Source organism: Parus major, chromosome 2, assembly GCF_001522545.3.
Source record: "Parus major isolate Abel chromosome 2, Parus_major1.1, whole genome shotgun sequence".
In the NCBI taxonomy this organism is placed as follows: Eukaryota; Metazoa; Chordata; class Aves; order Passeriformes; family Paridae; genus Parus; species Parus major.
In genome coordinates, this window is record NC_031769.1 from 128,543,307 (window position 1) to 128,562,924 (window position 19,618).

Sequence of the window (19,618 nt, forward strand, 5' to 3'; positions counted from 1 at the left end):
AATAAAAGCAAAAATGCAAGAGCTCTGGAAAACCCCTTACTTTTGGAGTAGCCTCATTGTGTTTACTCAGCATAGGTATTGTGGTATAGGAAGGAGCCTGCACTTTGTGATGTATTCTTCATGCTGGCAGAGGAGCCAGTTTCAGTTCTCTTGGTGCACTAAAGCTGCAGGCTTACCATCCTTACTACAGGTGGTGCACCTTTCTCTGACCAGCAGCCCAGGCATGCATGAGAAAGCACCAGCAGTAAGGTTACTTATAGTAGCCTACACAACTCCTGTCATCCCGTAATGGGACTTAGCTGCCTGCTGATAAAAGGATTTATATGAAATTGTGCATTCTTCTCTTTGTAGTGGCCAGGATTTAAATCTTTCTCTGCTATCTCCTTTTAAACTTGATCAGTGTTCTTTTGTGCAGGATTAGCAATAGTTCTGGCCTGAAAGAGAATTCTTGATTCAACAGCACTGAGCAGTGCTGTGTTGTCACCTGCAGGTGGCAATGTGTATTTTAGGAGGATTGAAGGCCTGGGATTTTTTTAAATGTGTGTTTCTGTTAGGAATAGTTCATTTTGCGCCCAGTGATGAGACAGAACCCACAGTTGCAGCCTCCTGATGGCTAAAAATTTTTTTTTCTTGCTGGACAGTGATTTCTAGCACTTGCTGTACAACATGTCATGAGAACCTGGTTCCTTTGTCATTGGTGACTAGAGTATTAATTAGTATTCTTAAGGAATCTGCTGCTCATCTTTGAAAAACACATTTGCAAGTTCCCTTTGATCTTCTCCTAAATTTTTATTCAATCCAAGCCTGTGACTAAACATCTTCAGTTGAATGGGTTCTGGGAAATAGCTTTCACGAGGAAAATAAGACACAAAAGATACTCAAGTAAACGTTGACATGAGTAACATTACATCAGAAACTGGGGAGGATTAGCCACTAATGAGCCACATATTAATACCAGACAGCATGAATGTGGGAAAAGGTGGTTATTTCAAATCAAGACTCCAAACAAAGGCAAATAAATTTTTGGGGTATTGTTTGCTGGTTTTATTGTTACTGATTTTATTGGTTTTGTTGCTTCTCTGTCACTTAGGAAATGCATGTTTCTTCAGGCACCAAGGTCTGTTCTATTTCCCTTTAAATTAGAGCTGTACTGTGATGGCACCAAGTCTTAATACTGGGAATTTTCTGCCACAATTTATAAGGATAAGAAAATGAAATAATGCTAATTTTAATACCCTTATAATTCCAGGCTTATTGCACTGGCTGGAAAAATGTTTCTTTTTTCTGAAATTATGAAATTGTGTGTTGATGGAGTAATTTTGTTCTGGGTTTTTTTCTTTTCATAACAGGAGTATGCAGTGAACTGTCATGTTATCACCTGGGAGAGAATTCTCAGCCATTTTGATATATTTGCATTTGGACATTTCTGGGGCTGGGCTATGAAGGCTTTGCTGATCCGCAGCTATGGGCTGTGCTGGACTATTAGCATCACTTGGGAGCTCACTGAGGTAGGCCACTCTTTTATCTTAATTATCAGCAAAGGTATGTGTTGTGTCACACCACAGCCAAGTCACGTCCAGGGAGGTGCAGCCACTGGTGATCAATGTGGGAAATCAGCGAGAGGAGTCTCTGGTTAAACTCAGGTATCCATTTATTGGGGTGTCAACAACACAGGATTTAGCCTACCATAAACCAGAGACAAAGAACCAAGAACAAGGGCAGGGTGGTGGGTTTTATGGGGTGGAGCAAGGGTGGAGTTTTGGGTCTGGGTCCAACAGGGATATACAGCAAGGGAGAAGTCTCAGGGGTATAAACCAATAGGGTTACAATAGGAGGGATATTTAATTTTAATATTTAATACAATATTAAAATAAATGCAGCAGAATATAAGGAATAGCAACACAAGAGGGGTAGAACATTCTGGGCTGATACCTAGATCCCTTTATAAGGGATCTGGTGGTGGAGTAACTTTTCCCAGGCTTATATAGGGCACATCCCCCAAGGTAGAGGGGCAGAATCCACTCTTCCTGGGACTTAAAGCCATGCCCCTCACCTTAACACTGCCTGTCTAAAATCAAATCCGTGCCTTTTTGGGAAGGGGCACTCCATAGACATGAGAAGTGAATTGTTCTTGGGGGAAGAGTGAGTGTTACTAGAAGGATGGCTCTCTAGTCCTCAGTACAGATTTACATTTTAAGTCTTATAAACGATATGTTAAGTAATTGTGCAGCTGAATGAGAAGACCAACAGCAAGCTGGGTTTTAGGTAGGTGATGTATTACTGCTTGAATAGAAAGGAAGTCTAAGTCAGCCTATTTCTGCCATTCATAATTTATTTTCTGCTGTTATGGGGATCGTTTCTACTTTTCTACTTCACATATTTTCTGATTCAGCGCAACTGTTCCTCTTTTTCACTGTGCAATATCTGTGATCTACTCTCATGGTCCCTTTACCTCACATACAATATTGCACATTGTGTATAGCCATGTGTAATGTACATGTGAAATGGAGTTGAGGGAACTTCTTGATGTAAACACCTGGACTTAGTCTTTAAAATCAGTTTTCTGTAAAGCTTGCTGTCTTGAGAATGCTTGGCTTATCTGACAGAGCATTTATAGTTTAGAAACACAGATAAGGATTTATTAATCTGAAATTAAACTTTTGAGTTTGCAAATCCTGGTGCTGTGAGTTCCCCTTCAAAACGTGTTTTTGTTCATGCGGCATTCTGTGTTTTCTAAGTGATTTTGAAATTGCTTGAGATTGGGATTTCACAAGTACCCATTCAAAGAAAACACCTTAGCTTGTTATTGTACTCATTTTTTTCCTCTGGGAAAGAATGTATTTGGCTTTGTTTCACTCATACTCTTATTGTTCATTACACAACCCTTGTCTTCAATTTGACACAGCATCAGGTGTCTAGTATTCCCCTTGTTGGAAGGCAGATTATTGGAACAGACAATGTATTGGATGAGGTTCAAAACGCAGATATGTTATCACCACTAAAATGGATTTTTGATGAATTAGATAATTCAGGAGAGCAATTAGAAACCTCCAGAAGTTATCAGGGCAGTTACATAGGGATTTAGCTGAGCATCTCCTATTAGCATTAATGGATTTCAGCCAACTCCTTGTTCTGAAATAGGAAACTTGGCTCATGCTCCATGCTGTTGGATTAAAGTTGGGAAGCAGGCAGACCTTGGTCTCCCATTCTGAGAAAGCAGCTAGAGAACCTTAGAGACTGTCTGGCAAACACCTGTGCTCCGGGTTTTGCTGCCTCCTTATCTGTAACTTCTGGTATCTTTGCCTGGATCTGACTGACATTTGTAAGCTATCACCCCTCTCAGGCTAAATTAATTAAAAGGATGAAAGGGAAACTTTAGCAGAATAATGAACAACTCTGTATCACTTGGGTCCTGAAGAGAAACTCAAATTTTCTTTTTTGAAAAGGTTGAAGTTCACATAGTTTTGTCAAAGAAAAACAAGTGGTTTTGATACACTTTTGCAAGAGTTTTCACAGGAATTGTCATTGCCAGTATTAGTCACTGTAATGTACTATAAATGGGCCAGCATTCATTTTTGTTGTACACAGAAAATGTTCTTCGTGTTCCTTTCCTCAAATCTGATTTTTTTCAGTACTTTATGCTTATATCTCTTAACAAAAATATTACTTTATTACAAATGATACTTTGTTACAAAATTATACCAGTAATCTTCCACAGCCACAGTGTATGTACATTAACTGACAAGAATTGTACTGTTTTTGTGGAGGTGCATTCTTTAGTTTGCTATGTGCTTTGTTAATTATCTCCTCAAGTATTGCAGAGGAACTGCTTAACACATGGCTCTCTTGATTTCCTGTCCATAGGTTACTTTTCCAGTCTATTTTTTCACATTGCAGTGATTTTTCTCACAGAATAAGAAAATAAAATTATTTTTCTTAAAGGAGAAAGAGAGGCAGTGAATCTGTTTCTAGATTTTAGTAAAATATCTTTATATCTTGCCTTAACTCTGGTCACATGTTCCCCTTACTGCATCAGTAGAGTGGAATGTCCTCTTAACTTTTTGAGCCATTTTGTATCAAGTATAGTAACAAAGCTTGCTGAAATGTTGTCTAAAATGTTGTTGAACTCTTAATTTTTTTACAGTCGCTAAATTTCCTGAAAACAGAGTTTTGAAATAGAGAAGTCTTATGTCCTGAACACCACCATGCTTTATTACTGACAGCTGTTAAAAATGCATCCATTTTACTTGCTGCATCTTGTTCCTGGTTTAGAAAACATACTACTTAAAACTGTTTAGCAAAAATTAAACAAATATTCTCTAAAATTTATTTTTTTAAAGCACAAACCATGTTATTTCCTCCAAGAAACACAATAGTTCTGCTTGTTCATACATTTCTATTAATGTGTCTTGAATCATCTTTAAGAGGCCAACAGCTGCATGATATCCTTATATTCAGCATAGCCTCAGCAGGAAACAGTGAGAAGGAAACTTCTGATGTCTTGTGTGGTTCTGTTCAAAGCCTTCTGAAGTTAATGGAAGGATGTCCATCAAATTTCAGTGGCTGTGGCTCATGCCCTTGAAGTATGCCATGTACTGAAAAGCTGATTTTTGAATGTGTACTTTAAAAGTGAATTTGTATTAATTCTGTGCTGTTCCTCACCCAGAATCTTTTTGCTGTATTCTATAGCTCTTCTTCATGCACCTTCTGCCTAATTTTGCTGAATGCTGGTGGGATCAAGTCATTTTGGACATCCTGCTTTGTAACGGGGGTGGCATCTGGTTGGGCATGGTAGTTTGTCGTTTCTTGGAGATGAGGACCTATCACTGGGCAAGCTTCAAGTAGGTCTCAATTAAAGCTTGATAAACATTGTTTTGCATGTATAAAAATAGCATGGAATCTGCCTGTGTTAACAGTGCTGTAATTTTATTTTAAATGTTAACTATCAATGTCATAGTACTGTTCCTGTACAGCATATATTTGTAAATGTGACTGTATATATTATTTCCTTTTGCAATTTTAAGTTACAAGCATTGATGCCAATGGACAATATTACATAGTAAAGCTATTTGCATTTTCAGTTTATGTTGTATACATAAAACTTTGAGGAAGTCAGGGAGCAAAACAAATTGCAATGGTTTTCTCATCATACATTTTTAAACTAGCTTTGGGCTCACCTTGGTGATGCATTAATGTGGCAATCTGTCAGCACTAGTTGTAATTGCAGTAGGGACATGGGGCTGATTGTACCTGTGCTGTGAATTGCCTTACCTCTTACTGACCTTCTAAAGTAAATGGAGTAATTGTAAAATAAAGAGGCATTTGTTGTGTAAAAGGGCAAACAGCTTATGGCCTAGTAAGTGTCAGTTCCTAGCTGTCCATGTGTGATTTCTTCCATAGCTTTTTGCCTCTCTCCTGCCTTCTTCCCTGCCTAGCTGGTAGCAAGCCTGGTTATCTGCACATTACCAATGGTGTAGATGAAACAGGGTCAAAGTGCAGTGAATTGCCTTGAGAGATGGAAAAGAAACTCAGATCTTGACTTCCAAATTTGTACCTTGTGTGCGTTTCTGTACTGCTTTCTTTTTTTACTCACAGATTTATTAATTACTCTAAGAGCCATCCAGCTTTCAGTCTGAATTCAGTTTTCCTGCATTTCTATCAGAGTTGATGGTCCTTCTGTTTTTAGAGAGTTCACTGAAAGTTTAAACAGCAATCTATGGCACAGCTAGTCTTTACTGTCTTTGTGGAATGATTTTTCCTCATGTTCTTTTAAATGCGTGAATAGTTTTTTTCTGACCTTTAACTTGAGATACTGCAAAAATGAGAAACTTTTGCTTCTGCCCTTTTCATTTCTTTTTCTTCTTTTTTTTTTTTTTTTATTTAATAAATGCAGATCTTAAAGTTTAGAAGATTCTCCCTAACCTAAGCTCTCTTCAGCCTAGAAAAATACAAATATTGATAATATCAAATCTGAGGTGGTTTGGGTTTTTTTTGTTTGGGGTTTTTTTGTCCAGAAGGGCCAGAGAAATAATAGGGTGAAAACTACCTTCTAGTCCTGCTACTCTTCCTTTAGAAGAGGAAGTTCTGAGTTTTTTCTTAGATTCTGTGTCCTTTGGATGCTGTTGCTCATCTGAATTATTATCAAAAGCAAGAATCAGTAATGCATCAGATGCAGTCAGATGAGCCTTCATTAAAATCCACTTTAAAAATAGAATTTAAATGCTTTTAACAGTGCTATCACACCTCTCCAGGAGGTCCACATGCATCTGATATCAGAACAGCAGGGCTTTTGTGTGCTGGACATGTAGTGTTATTAAACCTGTGGAGCCAGCCCCTTATACAAATAACGAATAATGAATCTGACAGAATCTTTAAGGTTTGATGTCACTGAGCTCTAGAACAAGGAGTGTTTGGGGTAAGAGCAGTGGCAACATAGACTAGGAAGAAATAACCTCTAAATTTTCCAAGGAAGTTGCAGAATAGCTGTCCTTGTTTCTTTGTGAAGAGAATTATAAATGTGTTTTGTAGTTAGTTACTGAGTTATTGGCTGAGGATAGAGAAGGGTGGACTTTTATAGCGGAACACGTACCTTGACTGAAATGCTTGATAGATCATTTTTTTTTAATTCCCCCTTCCCTGGTACATCGTTGTGTGAGAAGATCGCTGCTGTTGTTCAAAAAAAACATGATTGTTCCTCAGAAACATCAGTAGCAGGGCTGTTGCTTTTTTGTTTTTTCATTCTGGCATATTCCTTGTAATTACTCCAGCTGTTATTTTTTTCCAGGGACATTCACACAACAACAGGGAAAATCAAAAGAGCTGTATTACAGTTCACCCCGGCCAGCTGGACCTATGTCCGCTGGTTTGACCCAAAGTCTTCATTTCAGAGAGTGGCTGGAGTCTACCTTTTCATGATTATTTGGCAGGTAAGAAATAAATTCTGTGGAATCAAGGCTGCCATCAGCTCAGTTACTTGTTGGCTATGTTGGACTAAAACATATTCTCATGGAATGTATGTCTGTTATTGAAATGCACAGTTAAATGAATTGATAATGCAGAATTGGACAGGGCATTTTTACAGGAGCTAGGTGGTTGTTCAGGAGTGTAATTACAGAATCTGGAAAAAGCTAAATGTTACAGATTGCTATACTGGTTTTTTGCAGTTTACACAGATTTAAAAGCTGTTAGACAGTGGGGTTTGGGTGGTGGAATTCTAATTTTTTTTGGTTTTGTTGTGTTGATGTGGCAGGGGGTTTGTTTGGTTTGTGGGGGGGTGTTTGTTTTGCTTTGCTTTTTTTGGAATTTTTTCCTTTCCCATTGACCATTGAATGGATCAATGATACTCAGAATGCTGGCATTGATCCAGCAAGACTCTTCAATGTGTCACAAATGCTTTAAAAACATAAAACTAAAACTTTTGTGAATTTTTTTAAATTTCTTAATTCAGTGTTTTACAGGAAAACCATAAATTTTTGATATATTTGTTTGAGGTTTTTTTGGGTTTTTTTAAAATATATGATCTCTATTGCTTCTCTCCCAAAATTGCCTCAGTCATTTGTACTGATTTAGGATATGAAGGTATCAGAAGACCTCTATAATGTGAATTAGTTTCTGGTCCCTTAATGAGTTTTGGGAAAGAGAGCAAATATTTTCATGGAGTTTTCTAGGGGAGAATTCTTTGTTTTAGTAGTATATTACTTGCCTGTCCTACCAAAAGACAGAGCAGGAATTCCTCTTTCAATGGTCAATCTTACCTGCAGAGCTGTGGTAGAACATAGATTTCTTTATATGTTTTAATTTCCATATTAATCTTTGCACATTTTCTGTACTAACTCATTAGGAGTTATGTAAGTTGAACACTATTAACTAGCTTTTTTTTTAATCTAGCTAACTGAGTTGAACACATTCTTTTTGAAACATATCTTTGTGTTCCAAGCAAGCCACCCTTTAAGCTGGGGGAGAATTCTCTTCATAGGAATCATTACAGCACCCACTGTAAGGTAATTTTTTGCTTTGGTGGTTTTTTTTCAGTTTAAAGTAGCTTAATTTCTAGGCATCTAAGAAGTACATAGAGTTTGTGAATGAGTGTGGTACATTTCACAGAAGGTATGCTTTTGCCACCATGAAATGCAAAGCAATCATCTCCTGTCAATAAAATGTGTTTCCTGACAAATAAACTACTGAGGTAAAATGTACATAAACAACTGTGTTGCCATAGGGATGCAGAGGCAGTCTTTTCCTTCTCCTGTTTGTGTAGCATCTCCCTATTTTGTGAGTTAGCTGCATATGTTATCCTTGAGGACTGCATGTGAAAGTATTCAAGTTAATGAGTCAGGTGCTCCCAAAAGTGTAGATGAGGAAAAACAGAGCTGTTGGTTTTTCTAACAGCTCCTTTTTGTGATTGAGCAGTAGCTCATTGTGAGAACAGAGCAGCATATATGCAGCATTTACAGCTGTATAGGAGCATGAATCTGCTTTTGGTCCTGTGTGTGATTTCACCTTGTTAGCAAAATCCCCTAATTTTCTTTTTTTCCCATTACACAGTTGGAGGTAGACAGAATGCACACAGATCTGAAGTTAGAAGCAGAGAATTTCCTGTTCTCTGTGCAAAGTGATGTTACCTTGGACAGTTAAATGGCAGCCATGAATTGGTTTATTCCTCAAATACTCTCTTAAACTATGTGCAGTGATATTCACACTATTAATTAAATCATTCTAAACACCCTGGGAGCTCTTGTATAGGTGAATTTGTAAGTTTTTTATTATTTCCTTTGTAGCACTTGCAAACCTGTAGAAGTCTTTATTCTTTAGCAGTCCTTGTATTGTTGGAGTAGTAGCACTTGTCTTCCCCATCTGTCAGTGGATATCAGAAACTTTGATTCCACTTATTTGAAATTCCCCTCTCTAAACTCTTAAATTTCTGGAGCATAGAGAGCAGAGCAGAATGGTCTCCAAACTGTTTTAAAAACAGTGAAAAATTCTACTGTTCTTGAGAGGAAAATACACCAGTGGTTAGATCATTCAAACAGGATATGGAATAGCCATATTCTTTCAAGATTCAAACCTGCATTTCTCAAGAAAATGCAGTTGTTAATAAATAAAAGACAAACTGTGGGAAAAAAATGTGGGATTCTCTAATTCTCTTGAAAGTGTTGCAGTTTGCCCATATTGGCAATTGGGGACTCAGTGGAGAGGCAGGAGACAAATGTTGCTAGCCTACTAGTTTGGGTACTTTCCCAGTCCTTGCTCTCAGGATTGTTTTCTGTGTTGTCTCGAGCTATTTGATATATGTGATAATCTGTCCTACTAGAATTGAAGCCATCTGGTAGACATCCAGAATGATTGCATGTCAATTTAACCATCAGCACTTCATTTTCACTATAGATACATCTGTAACACAAAGTGTTTATTTTTAAATGTAAACATTTTGGGGACTTTCAGCTTCACTGAAGAATTTTCTTGCTTCCCTTCTCAGGCAATACTATGCTTACCTCACTGACACACAGTGCAAGAGGGTGGGAACTCAGTGCTGGGTGTTCGGGTAAGTGTTCTTTCTGCATTCCTGAAGCACTTGGACAAGTGTTAAGGATAGGTCCAGCATGGGAGCAGGCAGTTCCCATGAAGCCAGTCCTTCTCTTGTTTTGGTTTTGCAAGTTCAGAGAAAAGGGAAATTCTGAATTTGGAGGTAGAACATGGGAAGTGATGGAATGAGTAAGGACAACAGAAGGAAGAACTAGAAAGCTGCTGAATAAAGCTAGGCTCCTTCAAAGTACCATTGGCCTTTCTGCCCATGTTCTCAGTCAGGTGAGAAGGACAAAGCTTTTTCCTCTACAGCTTGCCTTTGCTTGAAGGTTGTGAGAGTAATGCTTCCCTGGCTGCCAAGGTGGGCATTGCTGCTGTCAGCAGCATCACAGCAGAGGGCAGTGAAACAAGCCATGGTTATCCACTGTTTTTATGAGTGTACTATGAGCCACGGAGACCTTGGTTGCAATCTCTTTTTCTCTTAGAGGGTACCTTTAAATGAAGAGTTTGCATGGTTGCTTCTGCAAAATTGTTAAGGATTACAGAACCCATCATCCTTGGTCCAAAGCTCTCACTGAACACATTAATATTACGTGTGTCAATAAATAGATACCCAAATATGTCTGTAGGATTGCTTAACAAGAACTGCAATAGAACATTCACCCACAGTCTGATCTAATTGTGGGAAATGTGTATGGAATAAGTATTCTTCCTACTGCTTACTTCTGTAATCTGCTAGGGAAAACAGCATCACTAGGAGTTCTTGTTGATTGCAGAAAAGGAGGAATCTTCCAGTAATTTGACTATCTAGAATATAATTTCTGAAGCAATTAGAAGAAGTATATAGAACATTCATACCTGTGGTAACCAAGACACTTCTAAAGGCACAAATGGAATTTTAAGTAACCTAACTATGGGTATAATTAAAGTAGTGTCTTTCATTAGTATGAAACTGTTTCTTTTCAACTTGACATAACTATTGCATCACTCTTGATAAATGTACAGTAAGAGATGTAATACCTGAACAAGGCCGATGCAGCAGCCCTGCTGAAATTGCACTATTTCCATTAAGATGAAGCCTTTCAAAAAGCAGTATCTGTTAGGATGTTACAACACCATTTTGCTTGAAATAAAACTTACCATATTTAGTTCTATGGAGTACTCTCATCACCCTTCAGTAGGACACTAACAACTTGCACTGTTAGCATCCTTCTTTCTCTTGATTTACCACTTCATCAACTGTAATAGCTGACCTATTGTAAAATGTGCTTAACCCAAGTATTCTTGACTGTAATAACAGAAAGAATGTATAAATTCAGGACAAACAGCTGTATTTTTTTTGGAGTCCTTATTGACAATAGTCTATTGTTTTGTTTATCTCTTTGAGTATATCATAACCCTGTGCTTTTTTCTGATGGTGGCCTTTCTCTTCCCACTCCTGTAGTTTGGTTTCAAGATTTTTTATTCTGAAGCTGGATCAGTAAGAATAATACTAAACCAAGAAAAACATAGTGACTCAAGAGACTAATACTGTTCTCATTTTTTGCTAATATGCATCTCATTGATTTGTGTATTGGTCAGTTGGGTGTTACTGCCACAGTTTTAGGTTTTGGCCTCGCTCATCATGCTGGAGGTCACATTGAATAGTACAGGGAAAACTGATTTATTGCTTGCACCAGGACCATTTCTGCAATACCAGTGGTTTAGTCAAGCACACATCTTTCCTTCCACTTTCATGTGGGAAACTGAGTCTTCTCTGAAAGGCAGTAGTGCCATTTTTGTGAACTGGCTATGGAGAGTGCTGGTAGGGAGTGTGTCCTGCAGTGTCAAGCTTGGGAGACTGGAACACTTGACTGATGTTGAGTGTGTCTGCACATAGGTGAGGGGGAGTTTTCATGCATTGCTCAGATGTACAGTGTTAAAGTCTCTATATTAAACAAGCTAAATATTACACTTTAATAGTGTTTTTCACGATTTGCTTCAGATTGAGATGAGTCAGTTTTCTACACTTTTAATGCAGGTTTTTAGTGTCACTTTTCTACACTTGTATTGTTAAACATACATAATTTTCTCTTCAGAACCTATACAAACTAAATTTATTTTCCATGGCAGACAATAGAAACTTTGGATTCATAAACAAGTGCTGGACAAGCCTTCATAGCTTTGAACCTGAAAAGATGTAAACATCTGGTAGCAGGGAGAGAGATGGAGATACTTTTTTTGATTCTTTTAATGTCAGAGAAGGAAGTAAAATGCTTTTTTTCCTCTCATGTTTCTGCCCAAATCCTCTGAGGTTGTCATGTGGACCTGAGTTTACAGATAAACCAACAGCAAATGCATGGATTCTTAGAGAATTTGAAATGTTGTTTCATATGAATTTTCTCATATGTGAAAATGTGGGAAGTACATGTGAGGCAAACAAACTAGACAATTTGGAATTGCAGTAAATTTACATCTAGTATAGGAATAAACAAAACACAGTTCTAGTTCATCCATCAAGGGAGTCTGTTGGGTGTTCAGCATTGAAAAGAAATTTATATGTGGTGAAGCACAGTCATAGGCACAATTGAAAATTCTCTGCTGTTGGCATATACTCCTTGTTCCCTGGAGCCCCATGGAACAGTGAACTCCCAGTCAATCACTTTTTGTGTGCTGTTTATGCTGAGAAAAGTACAGAAAGAAAAAGACATTGTCAAAGAATTTCAGTTAATGGTGGTGTCAGGGAGGTGTGTGCTCACTAGAGGGTAGTGCTTGTTTAGGGTTGACAGTCTGGGGTCTGAGTTGTGAGTTAAGTCCTTAGTGTTTTTAATCACTCTCCTCCCTGCTTTCATTGACCCACAGGGTGATTGCCTTCCTCGAAGCTATTGTGTGCATAAAGTTTGGACAAGATCTTTTTTCCAAAACACAAATACTGTATGTTGTGTTTTGGCTTCTCTGTGTGGTAAGTGAGAAACATAAAGCATGACAAAAGCATTGAAAGCATCTAAATAGCTTCCTCTCTGGAACACTGGCAGCAGGGGATCATTGTGGGGCAATTCTGGTAAAGAGCTTTATGCACGTCCCAGTTAAAACAAATGGTAGACTGCTTGGAACTTGCTTTGAAGGGACTAGAATAACTTATTTTCTCATTTCTTGACATGGCAGATTACTGCTGCTTAACAATGAAACAAACAGTAGTTCTAGGATGCTTTATCTTTATGAGAGATGATGTCAATTCCATTGAGCTTAGCTTTGGTGGAGCTTGCTGTAGTGCCTGCTGGAAACAAACAGGAGTTAATGGATAGTGTTAATAAGCAATGCGTGTTGTGCCACACTGAAGTCTTACAACTGCATAAACAACCCTCATTTATCAAGTAAATCATTCTCACTAAGGCTGTAACTTTCTGTACTTCAGTGTGATTACTGCAAATGCAGCATGAAATGACCATTTTATATCAGTAAATGGACGTTTGTCTTGCCAGACTTGTAACTCTGATGCCAAACACATTTTTCATGGTCAGTGAAAAATAAGGCGTTTATAATGGGCTGACAGATAAATACTTATCCCTTCTAATTGGGAACACAGTTTGAACAGGTGAAGGAGAGTCAGAATTAATTTTTCTCGTATTTAGCATGATTTAGGTGATTTTATTCCTTTTACTTCAGAGGAGAAAAGTATTGAATTGCTTCTCAGAGTACCACAAAACCAAATATATAACTAACTTAGCTTGAAGCATGGGGCAGGGAGAAGAATTTGGTTTTCTTCCAAAAAATACTGATGGTTCCTGATAATATACCTACAAGTGCCTACCAACTGCCTTTGTGTGATGGCTGAACAGAGTGTGGACAGAAATCCTACTGGCAGTGTTTCCTGTGGGTGATCTGGATGTATCTTCCTGCTGCCATTGAGAATTGTTCTGCATAGCCCATAGTGGCAGGCTCTGTGTGTAGCTTTGAAGTTGATGCATGAGTCTTACTCGTCCTGACAAAAGATGCAGAAAAAACAGAGCATGAAAGTCTAAATGCACATCTCTGGAAACCTTGAAGCAAAAGGAATTTAGAAAAAGTTTTACAGATTATTTTTTTTGTTGTTGTTCTTTTTCTCCTCCCTTGTTTAGGCCTTTACAACTTTCCTGTGTTTATATGGTATGGTTTGGTACGCAGAGTACTATGGCCACCGAGAAAAGGTACTTATATAAAAGAAGCCTTTTTTTGTTTGCTTTTTTGGGTTTTTTTTTATACCAGAGTTAAGACTCCAAAGCTCCTAGATATTGGAATTCTTTACCAGAGTTAGCATAAATGGGGATAAGGGGGGATGGTCTGGAGTGTAACTGAAGTCAATAGAAAGAACTCTGAATTCAGCAGGCCTTGGACAGATCCCAAATTACACTGTGGTTTCTAAAGAATGCTGTCCTCTTAGTTACTCAAAATGAGGCCGTAATTTTAGCAAAGCATTCAAGGATGAATGGTTAGCTAATGTTCCCATTGTACAGGTGGAATGCTAGGGGAATATTAAGAATACTTGGTTACACAACAGATCATGTGGCAAGTGGTGAGTTCTTACTGTATCATCTCTGTGGTGCCTTCTAACTAGGAAGGAAAAAGTCCAAAGTAATGTCTGAATGTTTTATGAGGACTTCTGCCACAGTTTATAAGTCCAGTTGAAAATGGGAGGAGTACGGATAGCAAGAACCACCAACATCCCAATGACATGTGTCCTTGTTTTTGCAGACTTTATCAGAAAGTGAAGACAGTCCATACAGTCCAGATGCTTCCTGGCTTCATTCTAAATTCAGCAGAGGTATTGGTACTTCTGTAGCTGTATTCCTGAAATGGTATCATTAAGGCTCAGCACTAGAAAATGAGGCTTGAGAAACTTACCTAGTTTCAGCTGGATTTGTTTTAACATCCCTGCAGGACCAATGCAGATAAATCATCTGCAAAGTTATTTTTCTTTACTCCTTTTTAAATGCTGATTCTTGGAAATGTGTTTCTTTTTTAATGTGTCAACTGATGTTTTCTGCTGTTACTCCAGGCCATTATTGTAGGTGTAGGGCATTATGCATTTCATAACTGTTGTGGATAGGTTTTCTCTCTGAACATTTGCTGTACTTTTATTTTTGATGGTTAAGAAATAGTCAGCAATGTGCCCTGGAGCTTGTGTTCTTACTGACACTTTCCTTGTCAGTGCAGTACTGATGGTCACAAGCAGCTTTCTCTGCACTAAGCAAAGGCAGCTTCTTTCTGACTTCTTTTCCCTACACTAGAGGTCAGTTATCTGTCTCCTCCATTGGCTTTTTGGTGTAGTCTTGCTTATTGAACAAATATAAAAAATTCACACTTGGAAATTATCTGTCAGAGTTTATGTTCCAGGTGTTTGTAAAATTAAAAATACTTCTTACATATCATATGCTTGAAAAGCACCTACAGCTGATCTTCTTTATATTTCATACATTATTTTTCCGGATGTTAAATCTCAGTTTAGTAAATTTGTGGACTTTCATATTTTGGAGAAAAATTATTTGCACTCAATGTTTTTCCTATTTATGCATGCTGGAGAAATCTGACAAAAAACACCCTATTCTCTATAGCTTCCTGTTACTTCATTAATTACAGGCTTCAGCTTCTTTCACATTTTGTTCTTGATTTCTTGTTTTGGTGCCTACTGCCTACCATTTTTTCTCAGAATAAAACATGTTCTGTCGTTTGACAGACTGAAATGTAGAAGTACTCTTAAAAGATCCTTAAAAGACTTTGCTTACCTAATTCTTAATTTCTGATAGTAGTACCTGCCACTAAGAAAAATGGGGATGCTTAATTATTGATATGATTTAAAATGGAAGATGTTTCACCACTGTACTCTGCTCTAGCAAACTTCTGATTTTTTGGGGAGTGGGGAATAATTTTACAAGTCTTAAAAATTGCTTAAAAAAAATTAGGCCACTAGATGGGGTACAAGTATCAATCAGTTTGTATTGGCCTGCAATAATCTGTACTGTAAAAACTGTAGTTCTAAAAAGCCTTACTGCCTATCAGATAGGAGCTTGATGTCAAGTATATGTGTATGTATTAAATAAATATTTATTTCTCAGCAGGTCCTGACAATAGTCCACCAAAACATTCAGTTAATAGTGAAAGCCATTCATCTAGAAGGAGGAATCGACACTCCAAATCAAAAGTATCGAATGGAATTGGCAAGAAATAAGAATGGTATCTAAAGACATCCTACAGTGTGACCAGAAGTGACAAAGAAGATCAGACCTGGCTCTGAATTACCAAATGGAAGATTGATTTTTAAATTAATGTTTAGAAAAGGAGGTGTTGAAGAGAAGGATGATGAAGATGGAACCACCAGTGTAGTGCAGATCGTTGCCTGATGACACTTGCCATTCACTGATGTAAATCTAGTTTCTTCAGCATGTGGCACCAAAAGTTCACAAAGGGTATACTGGAAAAAAATGTCATTTTGTCATAGCAGGTACTCCCTGTTTTGTGTTCAGGTGTTGCAAGGTCATTTTTAATATCTTAGTCGAGGACTTAAACCCAAAGGTTGGTAAACTGATAGTCAGTTGGCATAGCTGATTGGACTATTTTGTGGTTTGGTTTATTGTGTTGCAACCCTTTGACTAAAAAAACTCTTCCCTTCTTTCTCAGTCTCACAACAAATCTTTCCCATGCAAGTGTTAATAAGTATTTAAAAATTTCATATTGCTTACTTTTGTTTAAAGGCTCTTTATGCCTTATGTTAGGGTTTTACCAGTAAGGAAATGGGTCTAGGTTTCTTGTAAAGGATGTGAAATTGATCCTCAAACACAGAGTTTTTTTAGTTCTACATTGTCCTCCTGCTTGAGCCCTACACATTCAAAGTTTTTAAAATACATATATAAAAATCTGCTTCATAGTAGAAGGCTGTGCCTCCTGTCCTTAGTGACAGAGGTCATGTTATGTCATTGTTTTTCCTCCTCTATTGTAGTATGTTTTGCATTTTCAAGTGCAAATTTGTCTTTTTTTCATCTGTGCCACATTGTGTACAATGTTTCTTCCTACTTCCTTCTGTTTGCCTCCATCCTAGCTGGACCCAGAAATCCTATTGTCTTCAGACTGATACCAAAAACTGCTTTGAAAGCTCAGATGCCCTACTGAGCTTGGTGATAAGGCAGTTTTTTGCTGAAGACGAGTTGCTTACTATCTTCATGAACATAATTATTTGTGAAGACTTGCTGTAGTCTGTGGTGTCTGAGAGGCAGCATGATGTCACTGTGATAGACCCCATTGCTTTGGTGTTTCCTATCATGCATCAGATACTCAACAGCAAAGTCACTCTTTCTTGCAGGTTTGGGGTTTTTTTGAGAGGTGTGATTTACTTTTTGTCTGGGTGTTCTTTTGGATTTTTTTAATGTATTCATTGTGACATCTAGCGAAGTGGATAATTCTCCAGCAGTGAATGTAATAATTAAAGTCAAGAGGTAAGCAATCATGAACAATCAGTTTCTGTATTAAGTTATCAAAATGTTTCAGTGCCAATTAAATTGTGGGATTCAAGGCATTCAGAGGAGTAGCTAGCTTAAGTGAGGATAAGTAATACCCATTAGTTACATGGTCTTTATGATAAAATGGGATTTCCTTTTTCTTTGACTAATGTTACTGTGATTTGCCACAGGCTAGGTACTAAATCAAAAATGCAGCAGAGGCTTTATGCAAGTGTATGATACTGTAAATAGAAGAAAGTATCCTGTGTAATCCATCAATTCCTATGTGCCACAGATTATCAATGTTTTCAACGCACTTAAGTGTTGCTGCTGAGCTCCTCAGAGGCCTTTAATTTCCTACCCTGCTTTTCAATCAGACATGGAGTGTACAACTTGGAAAGTAATGTAGTAGAAGCTGCTATATCATCATTGCTGCAGTGACATTTAATGTTACACGAAAAAATAATGTTAGGAAGACTTTCAGGCTCTCCTACAACTACTTGGTTTTCATTCATACTATAGCAATTCCATATATTGCCTTTGTATTTGTAATGTACTACATATTGATGAATGTATTTGTAGATTTCGTTGGATACTGAGATTTGTTACTTCTTTTATTTCCTTGGTTAAAAACTCAGTCTGTGTAAGACTGAAGAATGGCATTGTAAATTTTCTATTGATTCAATACCAAAGCAAGAGATTTGAAATCTAATGGTTTAGTTATTTTAAGTACTGTGGTTTTCCAATGTGAGAGCCTATTTTGTACTTGCAAAGGGTATACACACCAACTATGTATACAAAGCTTACATATGTAAACAGATGCTGAAGTACAACATCTACCTGCCTGTGGGGACAAGCACACATTTTGTGAATGCAGACCTGGTGCTCACATTGCTGAACTGCACCCTAAAAATATTGGAAAGAGAAATATTGAAGTGTCGTCTTGTTGGAAGCTGACTTCTGTAAACTATTACAACAGCTTGGCCTTGTAGAAATGTTGTTTGACAACACATTTAAATTATTTCCAATTAAGTCTTTTTACTTTAAATTTTTGTGTTTGGTTGTTGTTTTTTATTGTTGTCATGTGGTGTTTGGTTTGGGGGGCTTGGAAGGGTGTTGGTTTGGGGTTTTTTTTGTTTGCTTTGTTTTGTTTGTTTTTTTTGAGGGTTTGGTTTTATGTTTTGGGTGGTTTTTTTTTTGCTTGGGTTTGTTGGGTTGTTTTTTTTCCCCCTTTCTTTAAAAGAGAGATAGCTAGGGAGAAGGGAAACTTAAGTAAACTGATGGAGTGCTGTTTGGTAAATGGGACTTTGTCTCTAGCAGTAGCTCTGGCTGGAATTTGCATGTGTTCTCATGAGTCCTCCACTGACTGACAACTGTATTTTCAGCCCGTCACTTTGGATGTGAGCTTTGCACTGGAAAGCGTTGGAAAGGGGCTTTTGATCACTGCTGTATAATTAGTGATCTCAGTTTTATCAATTACCGTGCTGTTGCTGGTTTCTGTATGTGTGTAACACCTATAATGACAAATCACTGAGCTGTTTAACAACAAGCATCCATGTGTGAATTCTGCTGCTTGAAGAGTGTTTTGTAACAGTCATGGATGCGCTGTCCTGTTTTTAACTACTTGTTCTGTCACAGCTTCTCATTCCTACTTTCCTGCTTCTGATGTTCTTTTTTTCTCTGTCCTCCAGTGATCTCTCATGCTGCTGTGGAGAGATTGGAATTGGCCCTCCAGAGGCTGTCCATCAATGTCAGTCATTGAAGGGAGGCTAATTTGAGGCAGCATGGTGTAAGCAGGAGGTAGTAGCAAGAACTTTAAGTAGTAGATTAAATAAAAATTGAGAGTTTTAAAATAGAGGTTTACAATGAATCAAAGCTTGTGTTGATACTGAATTCCAGTATTAAGGTTGCTGCATAGATCATACACCACATCTAATTAAATATTTTGAGCATGGTTTCGACCAGTTCTTTTGTTACTCTTCTGTGAAGATCATCACTTGATATTCCAACTGATAAGACTTTAATTTTTTTACTTTGTTATCACAAGAGGATGCAGATGTTACCACATATTTAATAATTTTTGAATAGAATTGCTCTGTATTGATTGCAAAGTATTGTATTTTGCAATAATTGAGTAAATCAACCCGTGTCACCATAAGTGTGTTTGTCTGAACCTGTAAGGCATAGGAAATGATGATGTACTGCCTTTAGAAGCTATTATGTTGTAAATGAATTTTGACAAATGCAGTGGTTCCTAAGCAGCCTACAGTGCACTCCAAGGTTTTGCTGTAATTTATTATTTTGGAGCAGCAGATCTGATAACAAGAACAGTTACATTGCCCCTTCTGAAGTTTTTCTAGTGTACCAGATAAGTTGTTGTCTTGCTTGTTCTTTTTGGGTTTTATTTATTACTGGATGGGAGAGCTGAGTTGCAAGATGGTCTCATAACAGACCTTCAAAGAAGAAAGGAGGCCTCCTGTACAAGGACTGTAGGACAGGCTGTCAGCAAGTAAACAGCCAGCATAAAGGTGCCAGTGAGTGTCTACAACACTTTGCTTTAGCTTCCACTGCTGACACCTCCCACAACAGCAGTTCCTGGCTCTGTTATACCTAAAACCTATTGTGAGCTGTTGATTGCTCTTCAGAGC

The 19,618-nt window shown here is 37.7% G+C and overlaps 1 protein-coding gene across 2 annotated transcripts in view; it reads left to right on the plus strand.

Annotated features, from left to right (window-relative positions):
* PTDSS1 (phosphatidylserine synthase 1) overlaps window positions 1–18,018 on the plus strand; it is a 28,453-nt gene extending 10,435 nt beyond the window's left edge. Inside the window, exons 5-13 of one of the 2 annotated variants that reach the window (XM_015619331.3) lie at window positions 1,350–1,508; window positions 4,690–4,841; window positions 6,785–6,926; window positions 7,888–8,000; window positions 9,476–9,541; window positions 12,364–12,463; window positions 13,620–13,688; window positions 14,233–14,302; window positions 15,597–18,018. In XM_015619331.3, the coding sequence (XP_015474817.1) occupies window positions 1,350–1,508; window positions 4,690–4,841; window positions 6,785–6,926; window positions 7,888–8,000; window positions 9,476–9,541; window positions 12,364–12,463; window positions 13,620–13,688; window positions 14,233–14,302; window positions 15,597–15,706 (981 nt within the window). In that variant the 3' untranslated portion in view covers window positions 15,707–18,018. Of the gene's footprint in view, window positions 1–1,349; window positions 1,509–4,689; window positions 4,842–6,784; window positions 6,927–7,887; window positions 8,001–9,475; window positions 9,542–12,363; window positions 12,464–13,619; window positions 13,689–14,232; window positions 14,303–15,593 lie in introns of both variants that reach the window. The other variant, XM_015619330.2, reaches the window with a different exon arrangement.
* The last annotated feature ends 1,600 nt before the right edge of the window (window positions 18,019–19,618 follow it).